Source organism: Schistocerca piceifrons, chromosome 2 (genome assembly GCF_021461385.2).
Source record: "Schistocerca piceifrons isolate TAMUIC-IGC-003096 chromosome 2, iqSchPice1.1, whole genome shotgun sequence".
Taxonomy (NCBI): domain Eukaryota; kingdom Metazoa; phylum Arthropoda; class Insecta; order Orthoptera; family Acrididae; genus Schistocerca; species Schistocerca piceifrons.
The window spans coordinates 805,519,929-805,535,056 of NC_060139.1; the positions used below are offsets into that span (position 1 = coordinate 805,519,929).

The 15,128-nt window shown below is 34.1% G+C and overlaps 1 protein-coding gene across 3 annotated transcripts in view; it reads right to left on the reverse strand.

The window, feature by feature from the left end:
* LOC124777031 (androgen-dependent TFPI-regulating protein-like) overlaps positions 1–13,762 on the reverse strand; it is a 51,039-nt gene extending 37,277 nt beyond the window's left edge. The window contains exons 1-3 of one of the 3 annotated variants that reach the window (XM_047252288.1): positions 13,698–13,758; positions 13,301–13,589; positions 2,306–2,449 (exon numbers count right to left, since the gene is read on the reverse strand). In XM_047252288.1, the coding sequence (XP_047108244.1) occupies positions 2,306–2,449; positions 13,301–13,480 (324 nt within the window). In that variant the 5' untranslated portion in view covers positions 13,481–13,589; positions 13,698–13,758. Of the gene's footprint in view, positions 1–2,305; positions 2,450–13,300; positions 13,602–13,697 lie in introns of those variants that run through there. The other 2 variants (XM_047252290.1, XM_047252289.1) reach the window with 2 other exon arrangements.
* Between the last annotated feature and the right edge of the window lie 1,366 nt (positions 13,763–15,128).

Below are 15,128 nucleotides of genomic sequence, written 5' to 3' on the forward strand. Positions count from 1 at the left end.
GAGTAATGAGATATCTTGTGTTGTCAACAAACTGGCAAGCATTTTGACACAGTATGTTTGCTTATTGGTCATTTACAGATAAGAGGAAAAGCCTGACCCAGTCATTAGGTGTGCTTCTGATGCCTAGTTGATTTAATTTCCATAGGAGTGTTTCATGATCTATAATATCAAATGCTTTTGACTAGTCAAGACATACACCAATCATATATTTGCCACTGGCCACTTTATGGTAAATTTTGCATAGGAATTCATAGATACTACTGTTGGTTAGTTGGTTCTTACTAAACCTGTGTTGTGCTGTAGATAGGATTTGATATTTTTCCATAAAGGCTGTAAGTCTTTTGTGGAAGACCTTCTCTAGAATTTTTGAAAAGTCAGACAATAGGGCAATTGACCTGTAATTGCCAACTTCTTCTTTGTTTCCTTTTTTGTAGACTGGTTCCGATTTTGCAATTTTTAGACAAGCAGGGAGAGTCCCTGATGCCAGCACACTATTGCATAAATTGTTAGTGGTTTTACAATGGTAATAAAAGACATCATCAGTTTTTGGACCACCTTAATTTCGCCCATGGAAAAAGAAGAAAAAAAATAAGCAGGGAAATAGAAAACAACACATGCCTCCATTTTCTGCACATTTTAGTTCATCTCTAAACTGGCGGCACCTTGGGACATGAAGTCTATTGCAAGCCAACACACAGATTTGTATCTGCAAGTAGCCATCTGCCTCCATCTGCTGCACATGGGTTGTGTCCTCAACACACATGTCTATAGGGCCCATACTATTGCAGATGACAACTATCTGAGTGAGAAACTTGAATGTCTCAAAAATGTGGCACTGCCTTTCAAACTTTATGTGAGCATCCTACGTCAAAAGGCTGAGGAAGAAAGATTCAAATCCATGGTCTTCCTACTATATGTAAGGAGTCTTTCTTCTAAAATATGTTAGAACCTAAGCATGAACTGAAGGTTCTCATTATTTCTCTGAAGGATTACTTTATGCTATGTGTACATATAACACATGTCAGTGTGGACTTTCATATGCTGGGCAAACAACATCAGTCATTACATGGGACATTGATACTACACTCATCTGCTACAGCCCAACAAATCAGTAGTGGTTGAACACTACACTGGGACAGCTCACTACATGGAGTATGAAAATATGAAGATTCTAGCTTCTACATCATCCTTCTGAGAGTTATTGATTAGGAAAGTCATCAAAATCCAATAGACAAATGGTTCACTTTATCCCAGTTGCTGTTTTAACTTGGTTAAAATATGAAAAGCATCATTTGGAATAGTCAGTTCTCAAAGACAATAGTACAGAACCAGAGGTCTTAATGTCTAGTGTTTATAAACTACAGTAGAATACATGACACAATCTCCATTATAGAGAGTGTGTCAGTAGTACATGTCATCGCTGCTTGAGTGACATTTTTTCAGCTGTGATGATCTGTCTCTGCAAGCAACATGTTTTTTAGGTGGGTGGGAGGGCTCCAGCATCAGTATTATGGCTCTGAAGATGACTGGATAATTCTCAGCCAAAGTATCAGCAGAGGACACTTACTGAATACAGCTGCAGTCCTGGAACTTTGTAAACTTTGTAGAACAAGCCTTATGCCATGGAAACAAGAAGATTCATTTCCGAACCTGTTGTTATGAAAGACATTTATCAACAAAATCAGAAAGTTAAAGCTAACAGAATTAGTGAATGGGCTACCATGAACTATCATTGTCACAAATAACCCATTCAGAATCTGTATTAAATTGCTCCCAGTGCTTGGTCCATGCTACTAAAACCACTCCAAAAGAAAGTTGAATCCCTGGTAACCTCACTACTCACTTTACAATACTGAGGAATTCTTCTACATGTGCAACAATGGCATTAGCTTTTAGAACATTTTTACAGTACTTTGCTGTATTATCATCAACTGTATTTAATATCCACTGTATTAGTATGAATGAATGAGAAAACCTATTTCACTGCAAAATGGTCAAGGGCTAATAAAGATTCCTCGTTTCTGATGTTTTCATGATAAATTAACAATCAGTCTAAGAGGTGGGACACATAATAGTATTTGATTTGCAGATCTTTTTAAATTTAGTTTTTCTTGATTTCCATAGAAGTTCACTTAGACATCATATATGTAGGAAACAAAAAATTTTCTATGATATGTTACTAGTAACAACGCAAAAAAATGTTTTGGGCAGCTGTATCTTATCACACTAGGGGAAGTAATTTAAATAAATATGTGATACCTACTACACTATAGCTAGAATTGTATCTGAAGCTCTATGTACTTACAAGTGATAACGGAAATACAAACGTCCTGAAAGTGTAATTGTTCACTTTCCTTACATAGTGTTTGACCTGTTGCAAGTGGCTATTTGACTGCAGCTCTAATACATCTTGGACAACACAAAGAGCAAAGTGAAATGTCTGTATTTCCTGTAAATAATGTAGATAATTACTAAGGGGTGTAGTTTCTTTTGCTAAAAGGCAATTCAGTTTTTTTAGGTATGCTCACATTACATAAAATTGGGCATAATAAAGTATGAGCATGATTATCACAGTTTATTTATTTATTTAGCATCCAATAGATCACACATGTGATATAGAATTTGTCATTTGATTACACGTAACACATAACAACACATACATATAATAAATGGACAAACATATACAAACAGCAAAACAAATTACATACACATAGTATATAAGTAGTGTACAAGAACTTATTACACAAAAACAAAAGTACGTGCTCATGCTACACAATTATAGATCATGAACTACGCCTTATACACAAAACGTATTACGGATATTTAACAGATTTTTCATAAGTACCATAATTACAAAGTTGAAAACATAATTAAATTAGTTTAATTTTTTAAAAAATAAGTACAGGTTTCAATCCACAGTCTGAGACAGGTATTCATTTACACTGTAGTAGCATTTTTCCATCAAGTATTTTTTTTACTTCACGCTTGAAATTATTTTTGCCTTTCAATTCTTTAATTTGAGGTGGAAGTGCATTTAAAAGCTTTATTCGTAAGTGGCTAACATGTTTCTGACTTCTAGTTTTTGCTACACAGGGAATGTGGAAGTCTTTACAATGCCTTGTATTGTGATCATGGTAGCTTGAGTTGGTTTGGAGATCGTAGTTATTTTTACTGATCATTTCCAGGCATTTAAAAATATATATCGATGGTATTGTCAGCATCTTTAGTTGTCTGAATAAGGGTCAACATTGAGTTTGTGGTGGACTGTATGTCATGATACGAATTGCCCTTGTTTGCACTTGACTTGGTTTTCCCCAAAAACTTATGCCATAGCTTGCAACTGATTGGAAATAACTAAAGTACACCACTCTAATACATTCCTTGCTACATATCTTGGATATTATTCTTAAGGCAGAACATGCTGAGCTAAGTTTCTGAGTAATATATACACTGTGTTCATTCCAATTTAAATCTTGGTCAATTCGCATTCCCAGAAACTTTGTGGTGCATACTTTTTTCTATTTGCTTGCTATCCAGCATAAGATTTCCCCTTGACACTTGCTTCCATACTGTATAAAGTTTGTTTTCTTTGTATTTAATGTCAGCTTATTTGAATAAAACCATGACTGTATGTATGAGAGCATTTTTTCTGCTGTAGTACACAGTGATTCTTTTATATCACTAATTATGATACTTGTGTCATCTGCAAATAGTAGAATTTTGGCTGAGCTGTCTGGAGCCTGTATATCATTGATATAAATTAGAAATAACAATGGGTCCAGAATGCTGCCCTGTGGAACACCTATTTCAATTTGTTTTCGTTCAGATATGAGTTTAAAATTGTGAAGATTGTTGGATGACCTCAGCTCAACAACTTGTGACCTGTTTTGCAGATAAGATTCAAACCATTTTTTAACAGTACCCCTGATGCCTATTCCTTCAAGTTTCCCTAGTAAAGCTTTGGATTAATCTAGATTAATTCCAACAACCTGTTTATTTGATTCCAAATTTCTTACTATTTCTGTTGTGTAGTCCAATATGGTTGTTTCTGTACTGTGCCCTGCTTGAAAACCATGTTGACTGTTATTTATTAGTTTATGTTTTCTAGATATTTTGTAACCCTGATTTTCATTAATTCCTCAAGTAATTTGGAGAAGGCTGGGAGGAGAGATATAGGTCAGTAATTTTCGATTTTATATCTGTCACCTTTTTTGTATAGAGGTATCACTTTAGAGATTTTAAGTTTATCTGAAAATATCCCTTCACTAAGGGACAAGTTTGCTATGTGCATTATAGGTTTGACAACACATGGAGCAATTTTCTTAATTATTGATACAGGTACATCGTCCAACCCAGAGGACATTTTGGATTTCAAGCATTTAATGACTTTTAGAACTTCATGCTCATCTGTTGTGATTGCCGTCATGCTGGTATTTACCATTGTAGTCGTCACTGTAGGTTGTTTTTAAATTTACTACTTAAAGTAAGGGGAATATTTACAAAATAATTGTTTACATAGTTTGCCATGGCATCTTTTTCCATGGGGGCATTTTCATTATTTTTAAGATTGATTTCCTGTTCTTTAGTTTGACCCCCAGTTTCTTTTTTTACCATTTTCCGCATCATTCTGGACTTGTTACTAGCCTGCCTTATTAATCTATCATTACTTAATAATTTTGCTTTTGCTATTACTTTGCAGTAAGTCTTTTTGTATGTTCTCACATACTCAACAAACTGCTGATCGTGACATGTTTTTCCCCTTGACAGTTGCTTCCATACTGTGTAAAGTTTGTTTTCTTTATATTTAATGTCAGCTTATTTGAATAAAACCATGACTGTACATATGAGAGCATTTTTTCTGCTGTAGTACACAGTAATTTCATGGTTTAACTTGACTTTTTAATTCCGGGTGTAATCCAGTTCCCTTTGGATTCAGATGATCTATAACTCAAAAGCTTTTTTGAGAAACACATTTCAAAGTATGTCATAAAAGAGGAAGCAAATGTATTGTAAGCATCATTTGTGTTTGTTTGTGCCAAGACCCCTGACCAAACTGCATGTTTTAAAATTATTTTTGGACTGATTACAATTTTCAGTGGAGAAAAATCGTTTGTACTCCTTTTTATTTTCCTCCTCCTTGGGAGTTGCAGTGAGATTAAAGGTTAGTGCATTATGATCTGATAATCCTATATTCATATTTGTAACTGCAACTTCATGTGTGACCACATTTGAGAAGATGTTATCTATTAGGCTTTCAATGGCATCTGTTGTTCTAGTGGGAGCTGATATGTGGGGGAACAAGTTGAAGCTTTTTAGTATGTCTAAAAACTTGTTTTTTACTGAACTCTGGACCAGTAGATTAATATTAATGTCACCACAAAGAATTATGGTAGAGTTCTCATTTGAGAAAATTTTATTTATTTTATTTATTTTTTATTTTATTTATCCATCTGTTGACAATAAATATTGTATGGATGTTGTCAAGGGTACATGTAAGCCATTTCAAAGAAATGGGACACAAACAATATATATGTAAAAAAGTACAAAACAAAATAATACAATGAAGTTAATAATAATACAATGAAATTAATATAGCCTATATACATCCCTGCTTGTTATTTTAAGTGCATAGTCTGTTTTTCATAAGGCTTTAGTTTTGTCCTCCCTAAACGGCAAGTCCTTATATACACAACACTGCTTAAGTATATATTTACATCACACAACAGCTGTCCTTTAAGTATGTAAATGTAATGAATGATTAGGTAATGAATGATTTGGTACAGATAGAGTATTTTCCATTTTGCCTTTATAAATATCATCAGAAAAAATTTATTGACGTACATAGTCATTTACAGAATAAAAACATTGTTCTACTAGAAACTTTTTAAATTCTATTTTAAATTTGTTATCATCTTCTAACTGCCTGATGTTGATTGGCAGTGCGTTGTACAGTTTTGCACCGATATGGCTGACATGCCATTGTGTATTCATTCTTTTTGTTCGCTGAGTATGGAGTGCTGCACTATTACGGGTATTGTAGTTATGAAAGTCGGCATTTGTCTGAAAATCTGCAATGTGGGTCCTGACATACAATACACATTTGTATATGTATAATGATGGTATAGTAAATATTCTAAGCTTTTTGAATATGGGTTTGCAGTGTGTCTGTGGATGACTGTGAGTTATTATCCGGATGGCCCTCTTCTGCAACAAAAAAATTTGTTTTAGGCGCCCTGTTGTGGAACCCCAAAATATTATTCCGTAAGGGGCAAGAGATTGAAAATAGCTTACATATGCCATTCTGGCACCCTCTGAGGTACAAACATTTGCAATAATTCTGAGGGCAAAACAGGCTGAATTAAGTTTCTGTGCAAGTTTTATTACGTGGTCATTAAAATTTAAGTTTTCATCCACATGAATCCCGAGCAATTTTGTGGATGTCACTCTGTCTAAGGCTTTATCACGCCACACCAGATTGATATTTACATTTTGACATCTTTTCCCAAACTGCATATAATTTGTTTTATTTACATTCAATGTCAACCTGTTTGCATTGAGCCAAGAGTGGGTGTAATTTAGTACTTTATCAGCAGTTGTTCGTAGCAATAGCTTTGGTGCACTTATTATCACACTAGTATCATCTGCAAATATTATTGCTTTGGCTGCATCGTCTGAAGTGTGAAAATCATTTATATAGACAAGAAATAATATGGGACCTAGGATGCTGCCTTGTGGTACTCCTATTTCTACATTTTTTGCCTCTGATACTGAATTTATTTTGTGGTTGGAGTAAGTTGATGTCAGTCCTACAACCTGTGTTCTGTTTTTTAGGTATGATTCAAACCATTTTTTTCCTATCCCATGTATACCCAACGCTTCCAATTTTTCTAAAAGAATGTCCTGGTTCACAGTGTCAAAAGCTTTGGAGAGGTCTAAATTTACTTCTACTACACTATAATCTTTTTCTAATTGTTGAGCATTTCTTCCAAATTCTTAAGAATTTACTACATAAGTGTAGATAATAATTACTATTCATCTTAATATAAGGTGCATTAAAAAAGAAACAAACTGGAGGTTGAAAAATGAAAACCAAAGAAGGGTAGTATTGCCATTGCCTATAGAAGATGTGGTTCCTGTAGGTCCACAGACGGTCCAGCTTGCTGCTAGAGGGCACAGTGCACACCTTCGTGAAATCAAATTACTCAATGTAATCAATGCTGCCTGCAATTGGTCCACCACATCAAGACTGAACCTCCTTAATACATGTTGTTAGTTATATGAAGCCTGAAATCATTTTAATTATCTCCCAGGCTTTGTGAGTGGTCTGTTGTCAATTTGTCTTAACAAAATATGTTGAACTATGGGCAATTTAATAACTGTGTAATACTCGTGGTTGGTGATGAATGTAAACTTTTACAATATACCAGTGAAACATTTGTCTCTGTCTAACTTGTGGAGCATTACGTGTGTAATTAAGTATGTTTACGTATCCTTGTGTCTGTATTTTATGTCTTTACATGTTGATAACATCCATACAATTTACACTACTTACAGATGGATAAATAAATAAATAAACGAAAGATTGAAAATGGCATTATCTTGATCAGATTTTTCTGACACTACAGTGTTCTACGGAAAGGATTGAATGCTTATATGAGAAATCTGAGAACTCTTTCAAAAAAATTTCTAGCCTTCTTGAGAAAACAAATAATAGTGCAACACACTGGTAATTTGCTACATCTTGTTTCTTTCCTTTCCTGAATAGCGGCTTGAGATTTACACTTTTAAACAACATGGAAAAGCTCCAGTTAACAGCAAATGGTTGCAAGTATTTTAGAGCTGTTTAACAAATAGGTGACCACAGCTCTTACTATAGAAATCTGAGATGGTTTCCATGCCTGTATGATATGTAAACTTTAAATTTATAATTATTGTTAAAATGTGTTTCTCATTAGCTGATGTTGAAAAGAGAGAAGTAGATTTGTTTTTTGAGGACTCAGGTAATACATAACTATTATTACTAATTATGAAAAGGATAGATTACATAATAGTTGATATTCCACCCTGGACTTTCCACTGTTAGACTATTATTACTGTTTGATTTGAGTCCACTGACAACTGCACACTTAAATTTGAAAATTGCGGTGTTACAATTTCTCTTCTTCTTCTTATTCCACTTCTTCAGCACTAGAGACCATGATGGGCCTTCACCTCCTCAACAATCTGTGAGCATGTGTCTCAGTTCTCTGCTTTTGTCTTCCATCTTGGTAAGGCCAGCCATCTTGCACCTGGTTGACCCTTCCTTGGAGCAGAATCTTCTTTTTGTTGCTCCTGTCGTCTGTCACCCTCTTCATATCTCCTAACCAGTGTATTCTCTAAGATTTAATAAGTTTTGCTTTATATTTCCCTTGCATAAGTTGTAATTTTTGGTTGTTTCTTACTCTCCAGCCCTCTGGCTCTTTCTCAAGCTGTAAATCTGATACAGGATTTTTCCCTCAAATTCCCTTGGGTTTTTTATATCCACTTCTATTATTGTCCACATTTCTGGCCCACACAATTTCTCTTGGACGAATAATTGTTGTGACATAATTGTCTAACTGCATGACAAAAATATTTGGGCTTTACTTGTCTGCTGTTTTGCTATTTTCTGTACAATTTTTACTTTTTTATTGGCAATTCTAATATAATTGCTGTTTGCCACTTTGTTCACCTCACTGATTACTTTGTTAAGTACTGTCTTGTATGCTTTCAAAAGCTCTTTGTTGCTGATGGCAAAAATCAAGTGAACTATGATATGTACAATACAATACAAGACACAAAAATTATTTACCTGTAGCCTTTGCCTCCTTGTGCAGGGTTCAGATTGGAAATCATGACCAACTCAAAAGAAATTTAAAAAGCACTTCAATAAACACTTCTACTAATTATTTATCATCTAGATTCAAGTTAATTCTTATTAGATACATCACAAGTAGACTGCAGTGTCATTGTGAAGCTGTGTCACAAGTGTTTGCGTATTTTAAACAGGCATCTGTTGTCACAAATACAGATGACTGTTTTCTTAGAAAACTACTAACACATACAAGTACATGTTAAGCAAGTGACTGCCAATAAACAGTAACTATTCACTACAACTAAGGAATCAGCAGCTTGTTTCAAAATAGAGGCTTTCTTTCTTCTTTAATTGGGTGCATTTAGCTTGTATAATCACAAATAGTATTAAGCAGTACAATTATAGCTTATTGTAATCAAGGGATAGATTAAGTTTCTATTAATTGGTTGTATATCATAAAATTCTACTAAGGGAACTAAAATGGTGTGGCATTAAAAGAATTCCTTTTGCATGGATGGTGTCTTAACAGTAGAATACAGAATGTTACTTTAACAAATAATACAAGAGGAATAATATTAAATTTAGAGTGGGGGAAATATTAAATACTGTATACTGCAAGGCTCAGTTCTTAGCCCACACGTGTTTTTTTTACCTACAAATTGATTGATTTGGGAAAACATTTCAAAAACTGTGATATGTGCTGATGGCGTAAGTATTCTGATAAAGGGTTCCACACATCCATGTGAGATACAGCCAGTAGAATAATGGGACAGACCTATATATAATTCAGCAAACAGCTTAATATTTAAGGTTACTAATTCTCATACTATGCAATTTGAAACAAATCAAAATTACTTACAGGTACCAGAATTAGACATCTATGAGTCTACTGTGCATACCTTCACCATTACTGTTTCTACACACAGCTTTGCCTCCCACGTGTTTCATCACAACCTATCCCTCTTCCATCTGCCTCCTCACACCCTGTCCCTCACACAACTGCCTTCTCACAGCATTTTGCTCATTCACTTGCCTCTTCCCACCTTCCCCCTTTTCCACCTCACACTCTCTTTCTCTTCCACTTGCATCCTCACACCCTCTTCTCTCTTTCCATCTCTTCCTCCCACTCTCTCTGTCCATCTCCTTCCCTCCCCTCTATCTCCATCCACACACACACACACACACACACACACACACACACACACACACACACTCCATTTATACATTCTTGTCAGTTACTAAAGAGAAATACGGTTCCTGATGAACTGTAATTATATCCATGTTTGCAATGTATATATATATATTAAAAATAATATATTGAGAAGAAATTTAACTGTGGATAATAGTTGCTTTACTTCAATAATGACCAACCACATCTTGTGTAAGAAACCAAAAAGCCATCCAAACAATTGCAGAAAACAAAACTGGTACATAATCTGATAAAAAAATCTGTCTTCAAAACTCCCGTATGACAGTCATTAACTTTTGGTAAATTATCATTCACTAGAAAGCTTCCTTTTGCATTGTATTGTGCACCTATGGTGGAATGTTCATGATTTTGAATTATATGTGGAACAAGAAGCTTAAATAAACTATTAAGATCATCAAAACTGATGGCTGGCCTTTTATTTCTGGCAACCAACTCCATTATAACAGGTAGTGAAAGGCTGAGTTTCTGAACCTGGAAACACCATCTATACAATTTCAATGTCTATAAGACCCCCAAGAAGAAAGGTAAGGAGAAAGTGCTTACTTGTTTTCTTGACATGAATTGAAAGGGCTGAACTCACATCAAACCTGACAGAACATGCTAATTCTAGTTGTGGACTCAAGTAAAGGTCACAATACACATGTATAAATTAATCTAGATGTAATTGCCATAGCTGTCATAGTGATTAGATTATACAGCACACAACACACAGGATGTAAGATCAAATAATCATTTATTATGCTAAATGAGCAGCAAGTCTTTTGTATTTAAATGCTGATAAGTTGTTGTTTACCAAATAGAAGAGACGCTGTGTACTGGACAGAGACAAAGAAAAGATGTAGACTCCTTATCTCCCTAAAACTTCAGTTAAGTCTTCCTTCATAGGTATTTAAATGCTGATAAGTTGTTGTTTACCAAATAGAAGAGACGCTGTGTACTGGACAGAGACAAAGAAAAGATGTAGACTCCTTATCTCCCTAAAACTTCAGTTAAGTCTTCCTTCATAGGTAACATATACACTATGTTCATTCCAGTTTAAGGTTAGGTTAATGTTTAACGTCCCGTCGACAATGAGGTCATTAGAGACGATGCACAAGCTCAGGTTAGGGAAGGATTGGGAAGGAAATCGGCCATGTCCTTTCAAAGGAACCATCCCGGCATTTGCCTGAAATGATTTAGGGAAATCATGGAAAACCTAAATCAGGAAGGCTGGAGACGGGATTGAACCACCGTCCTCCCGAATGCGAGTCCAGTGTGCTACCACTGCGCCACCTCGCTCGGTCATTTCCAGTTTAAATCTTGGTCAATTTGCGTTCCCAGAAACTTTGTGGTGCATAGTTTTTCTATTTGCTTGCTATCCAGCATAAGACTTCCCCTTGACATGGCTTCAATACTGTATAAAGTTTGTTTTTTTTTGCACACGTAGTCACCGTGGTCTCTCAACACTGACCAATGTCTCTTCTAAATGTGAAGGAATCCATCATCATATGCGTACGGCACTTATGAGACAGGACTGCTGGCAAATACTTACATTCAGGATGTGAAATGTTTAGTGCTGCCAACACACCCACATGAATGTTAGAGTGATTAAATTATCTTATCTTTCAGACCTGCTACTTCCTTCCTCAGGGAAGAGAGAGAAATAGAAAGTGGAGCATTAAAAAGGGAAGGCAGGTCACTCAGACTCAAAAATGAGAGAGACCTAACTGAAAGAAGTAATAGTTCCAAATGACAGTTCCAAATGTTAGGATAATGACAACATTTTTTCTTTATGTTTGTCTGTTAGCAGTACTAAACATTTTGCCCTCCTGAAAACAAATACTGACCAGTGGTTCTGTCTCACATTTACTAATTCTCATGATATAATTTTGGTTTGGTGCATGTTATTCTTATTTCTTCTTTGTATTTCCATACTTGCTTTAAATATATTATGTAAATCTAATAACTGAACATCTGTGAATGGATATTCAAGGACATTTCCAATCTTACACTTATTTACCTCCTCATATACCCACTAATATTATTTGTGGCATATAATAAAAAGTTTAAAATTGATATGCACTTTATATGCATGAACAGAAGTAATCTGTATAAAGATTAATCATTCCTATGCAAGGTTACAAGTATTTTTTTTTTTTTCAATTTCAGGCAAAATACATTAATGAAGAGAATCTAGAAATAGAACAGGTTATTGAGAATTTTCATAAATTAATGACTATATTAAAATTATTCCTTAAAACCAAAATGTATCAACGCCAATATTTTTAGTGTGCAATTCAGAATCAGCATTAATATAACAAATGTTTATTAAAATAAATCACACTCATTTGGTATTTCTAGACTCAATCATTTTTTGAGTATATAAAAGTAGGTGAACAGCAGTTAATAATATAATGAGAGAAAAGCAGCTTTAAATTGTGGGAGCTCCTCTGAAAAATAAGACACTAATTGTAGCTTTTTTATGTATGAATAGTCTCTCAAGTGCCTTTGGGAAGTAAGATAAGACATCTATTTTAGACAATAGTTTGTCATTAACATAATCTATGGGAGCTGTTTCTATAGCTTCATCTATGTGCTAATTTATACTTTCAGTAAGTTCACAGTTTGTGAATTCTTCTTCATGATGTGCTTATGAAGCATAATGTGTGAATGAATAAACAATAGGTCAATAAGTTCAAGTGTCCACCTTCACAAGAAAAGAAATAAGGACTAATTAATATTCACACATCATAAATCTTAATTTACTGAAACATAATTCCATAAAAAGGAGTATAGTTAATAGAAGATTTTCCCATTCAGACTCACTGCAGAGTCTGCAGAACAACAGAAATGAAAAAAATACAAAAAAAGTTTCTGTAAAAGTCCAATTTCTGCTAGGTGCAGGACGAATTTTGCAGTGCAATGACAAGTTTAAGAAAATCATATAGTGTAAAGAAAGGATGTAATCTTTCATGAATATAATTATCTTATAAGCTCACATTACTATGTGTGTAATGAGCTTTAAAAAATCATTGGCTAATATACACAAACGAATTTGAGTTGTGTTGTTTTGACTTAGTCTGCAATGACATTTTCCTCCCAACAGAAACAATTAGAAAGAGAAGAAATAACAGGCAATAAAAAATTCTACTAGTCATTTAAATGCAAAAATATCATAAATATTTAATTAGAATCAAATAATTGTTGTTATTGAGAGTAGAACAAGAAACAGTTAAAATAGAAGCCCAAGTTACAATGAAACTATTTTATAAACTTACAAAGTTCCAGATAGTCAAAAATCTGCCCCAGTATTTCTCAAGACCATGAGTCCATTCAAGATCTACTGGTACCTTTCCTTTACCTAATTTAGCAGCGAAATAATAAAGCACAAAAACATGATGCAAAACAATACCTAAATGAAAAATGAAGCTCTTTGTACTCATTTTAGTTCCAGGCATTTTAGTCTCTGTGTGTGCTAGCTCTGTCAGCACAAAAATGTTGCACCTTCTTTAAGATCACTCATACAGATGAGTGAAGGTCAAAGTCTTGTGTAATTCTACTTGCATGCTGCAATAGTAATAATTACATAACTGTGTCAGTCTAGCCCATTTCTTTAAAAAAATAAAAATGCAGCAGCCTCTTGCCCTCCATAAAACACAATAAAAACTTGGTCACCTTGATATGCCCAGTCCATTTCACAACTGAAACTGCTATGAAGCAGACAAACTTCAAACTATACTATGTGTTTAGAAATACATTCCTGAGCTCCTTATCATTTATTCTTCTTCCTCTTTTTTCTGCCGTGTGTGCAAAAGTTCTTTTTTTTTTTGTGAAGTCCAGGTTATACTTACCAGTACAATCAGCCATTCATTAATCAGTCATTATTAGTTTAAATCTAGTAAAATAAATAATAGTTGATACAGTATGATAATTTCATCCACTAAACTGATGTTTCCTTCCGACTACATACAAATAAATAATTTACTAGTTTGTCAAAATTTTCAAATGAAGTCAGCAGACACTATACTACCTTAACACTCCTCTATTTTTTCTAATGTTTTCTGCATGAAAGAGAGTATGTCAAGAATTTATTTAGTCTGTAACAAAAAAATTTTCCTGTGCTTCTGAGAAGTATGTGAATCTGCATGCCTTCCTTACATGGTATATTTATTGGTCCATTTTCATAATACAGCACAAATGATCTCTGAGAAATCAAATACATAGCAAACTGTACTTATGTGGTAGGATAATATTCTAGTTTTGTGCATCTTTGCCTATCCCCTTGTTCAATAAATGCTAATATCTAAGTTACAGTGTATTAGATCAAACATATTGTTGTTAAAATGAACAAATGTATCAAATGAATGACATAGATGTAGATGTATTAGTGTGACAGACAGTTAACAATATTTCTGTAAAAATTTTCACTTCTGAAAGCACTGATTGTATAGTTCTGATTTATCTAATAAAATACCTGTTTTTTATATTTATATCTTTTCTTTAAACTGGAATACAATATCAAACAGTTACTAAAACATTTCTGATGTACTGGTAATAATTTTTCATAATAATATACTATGTATGGATGAAGGATGCAGTAGTTGTTTCGACATTAAGGGCCTTGCACAGGATAGAATAGCATGGAGAGTTTCTTTCTCTATGTTTGTCTCTTCAGAAATAACTGACAGAACTATATATGAGACAATTTATCATTACATTAGCAAAACTGACTTGTTTCCTTCACAATTCATCTTTTATAAGGAATAGTCTACAATCTACACCACACACACACACACACACACACACACACACACGCACACACACACACACACAAAACACACACACACACACACACACACACACAATACACTCCAGGACATACACTAATTACTAAAAATATTTATCTCACATATTCACTAAATAAAGGACCCAATATAAGTCACTAACAAAATAGAACACAAAGACTTATAAAACTCAACTTTTTATTAGACAAAAATGGGATTTATTTTCATAATAAATTGCTCAGTAAAAGTTTACAATCTGTTAATGGCCTCTGAGCTACCTTGTTTCAGAACTGTATAGAGCTTATCATCTGCAGCCTTTTGA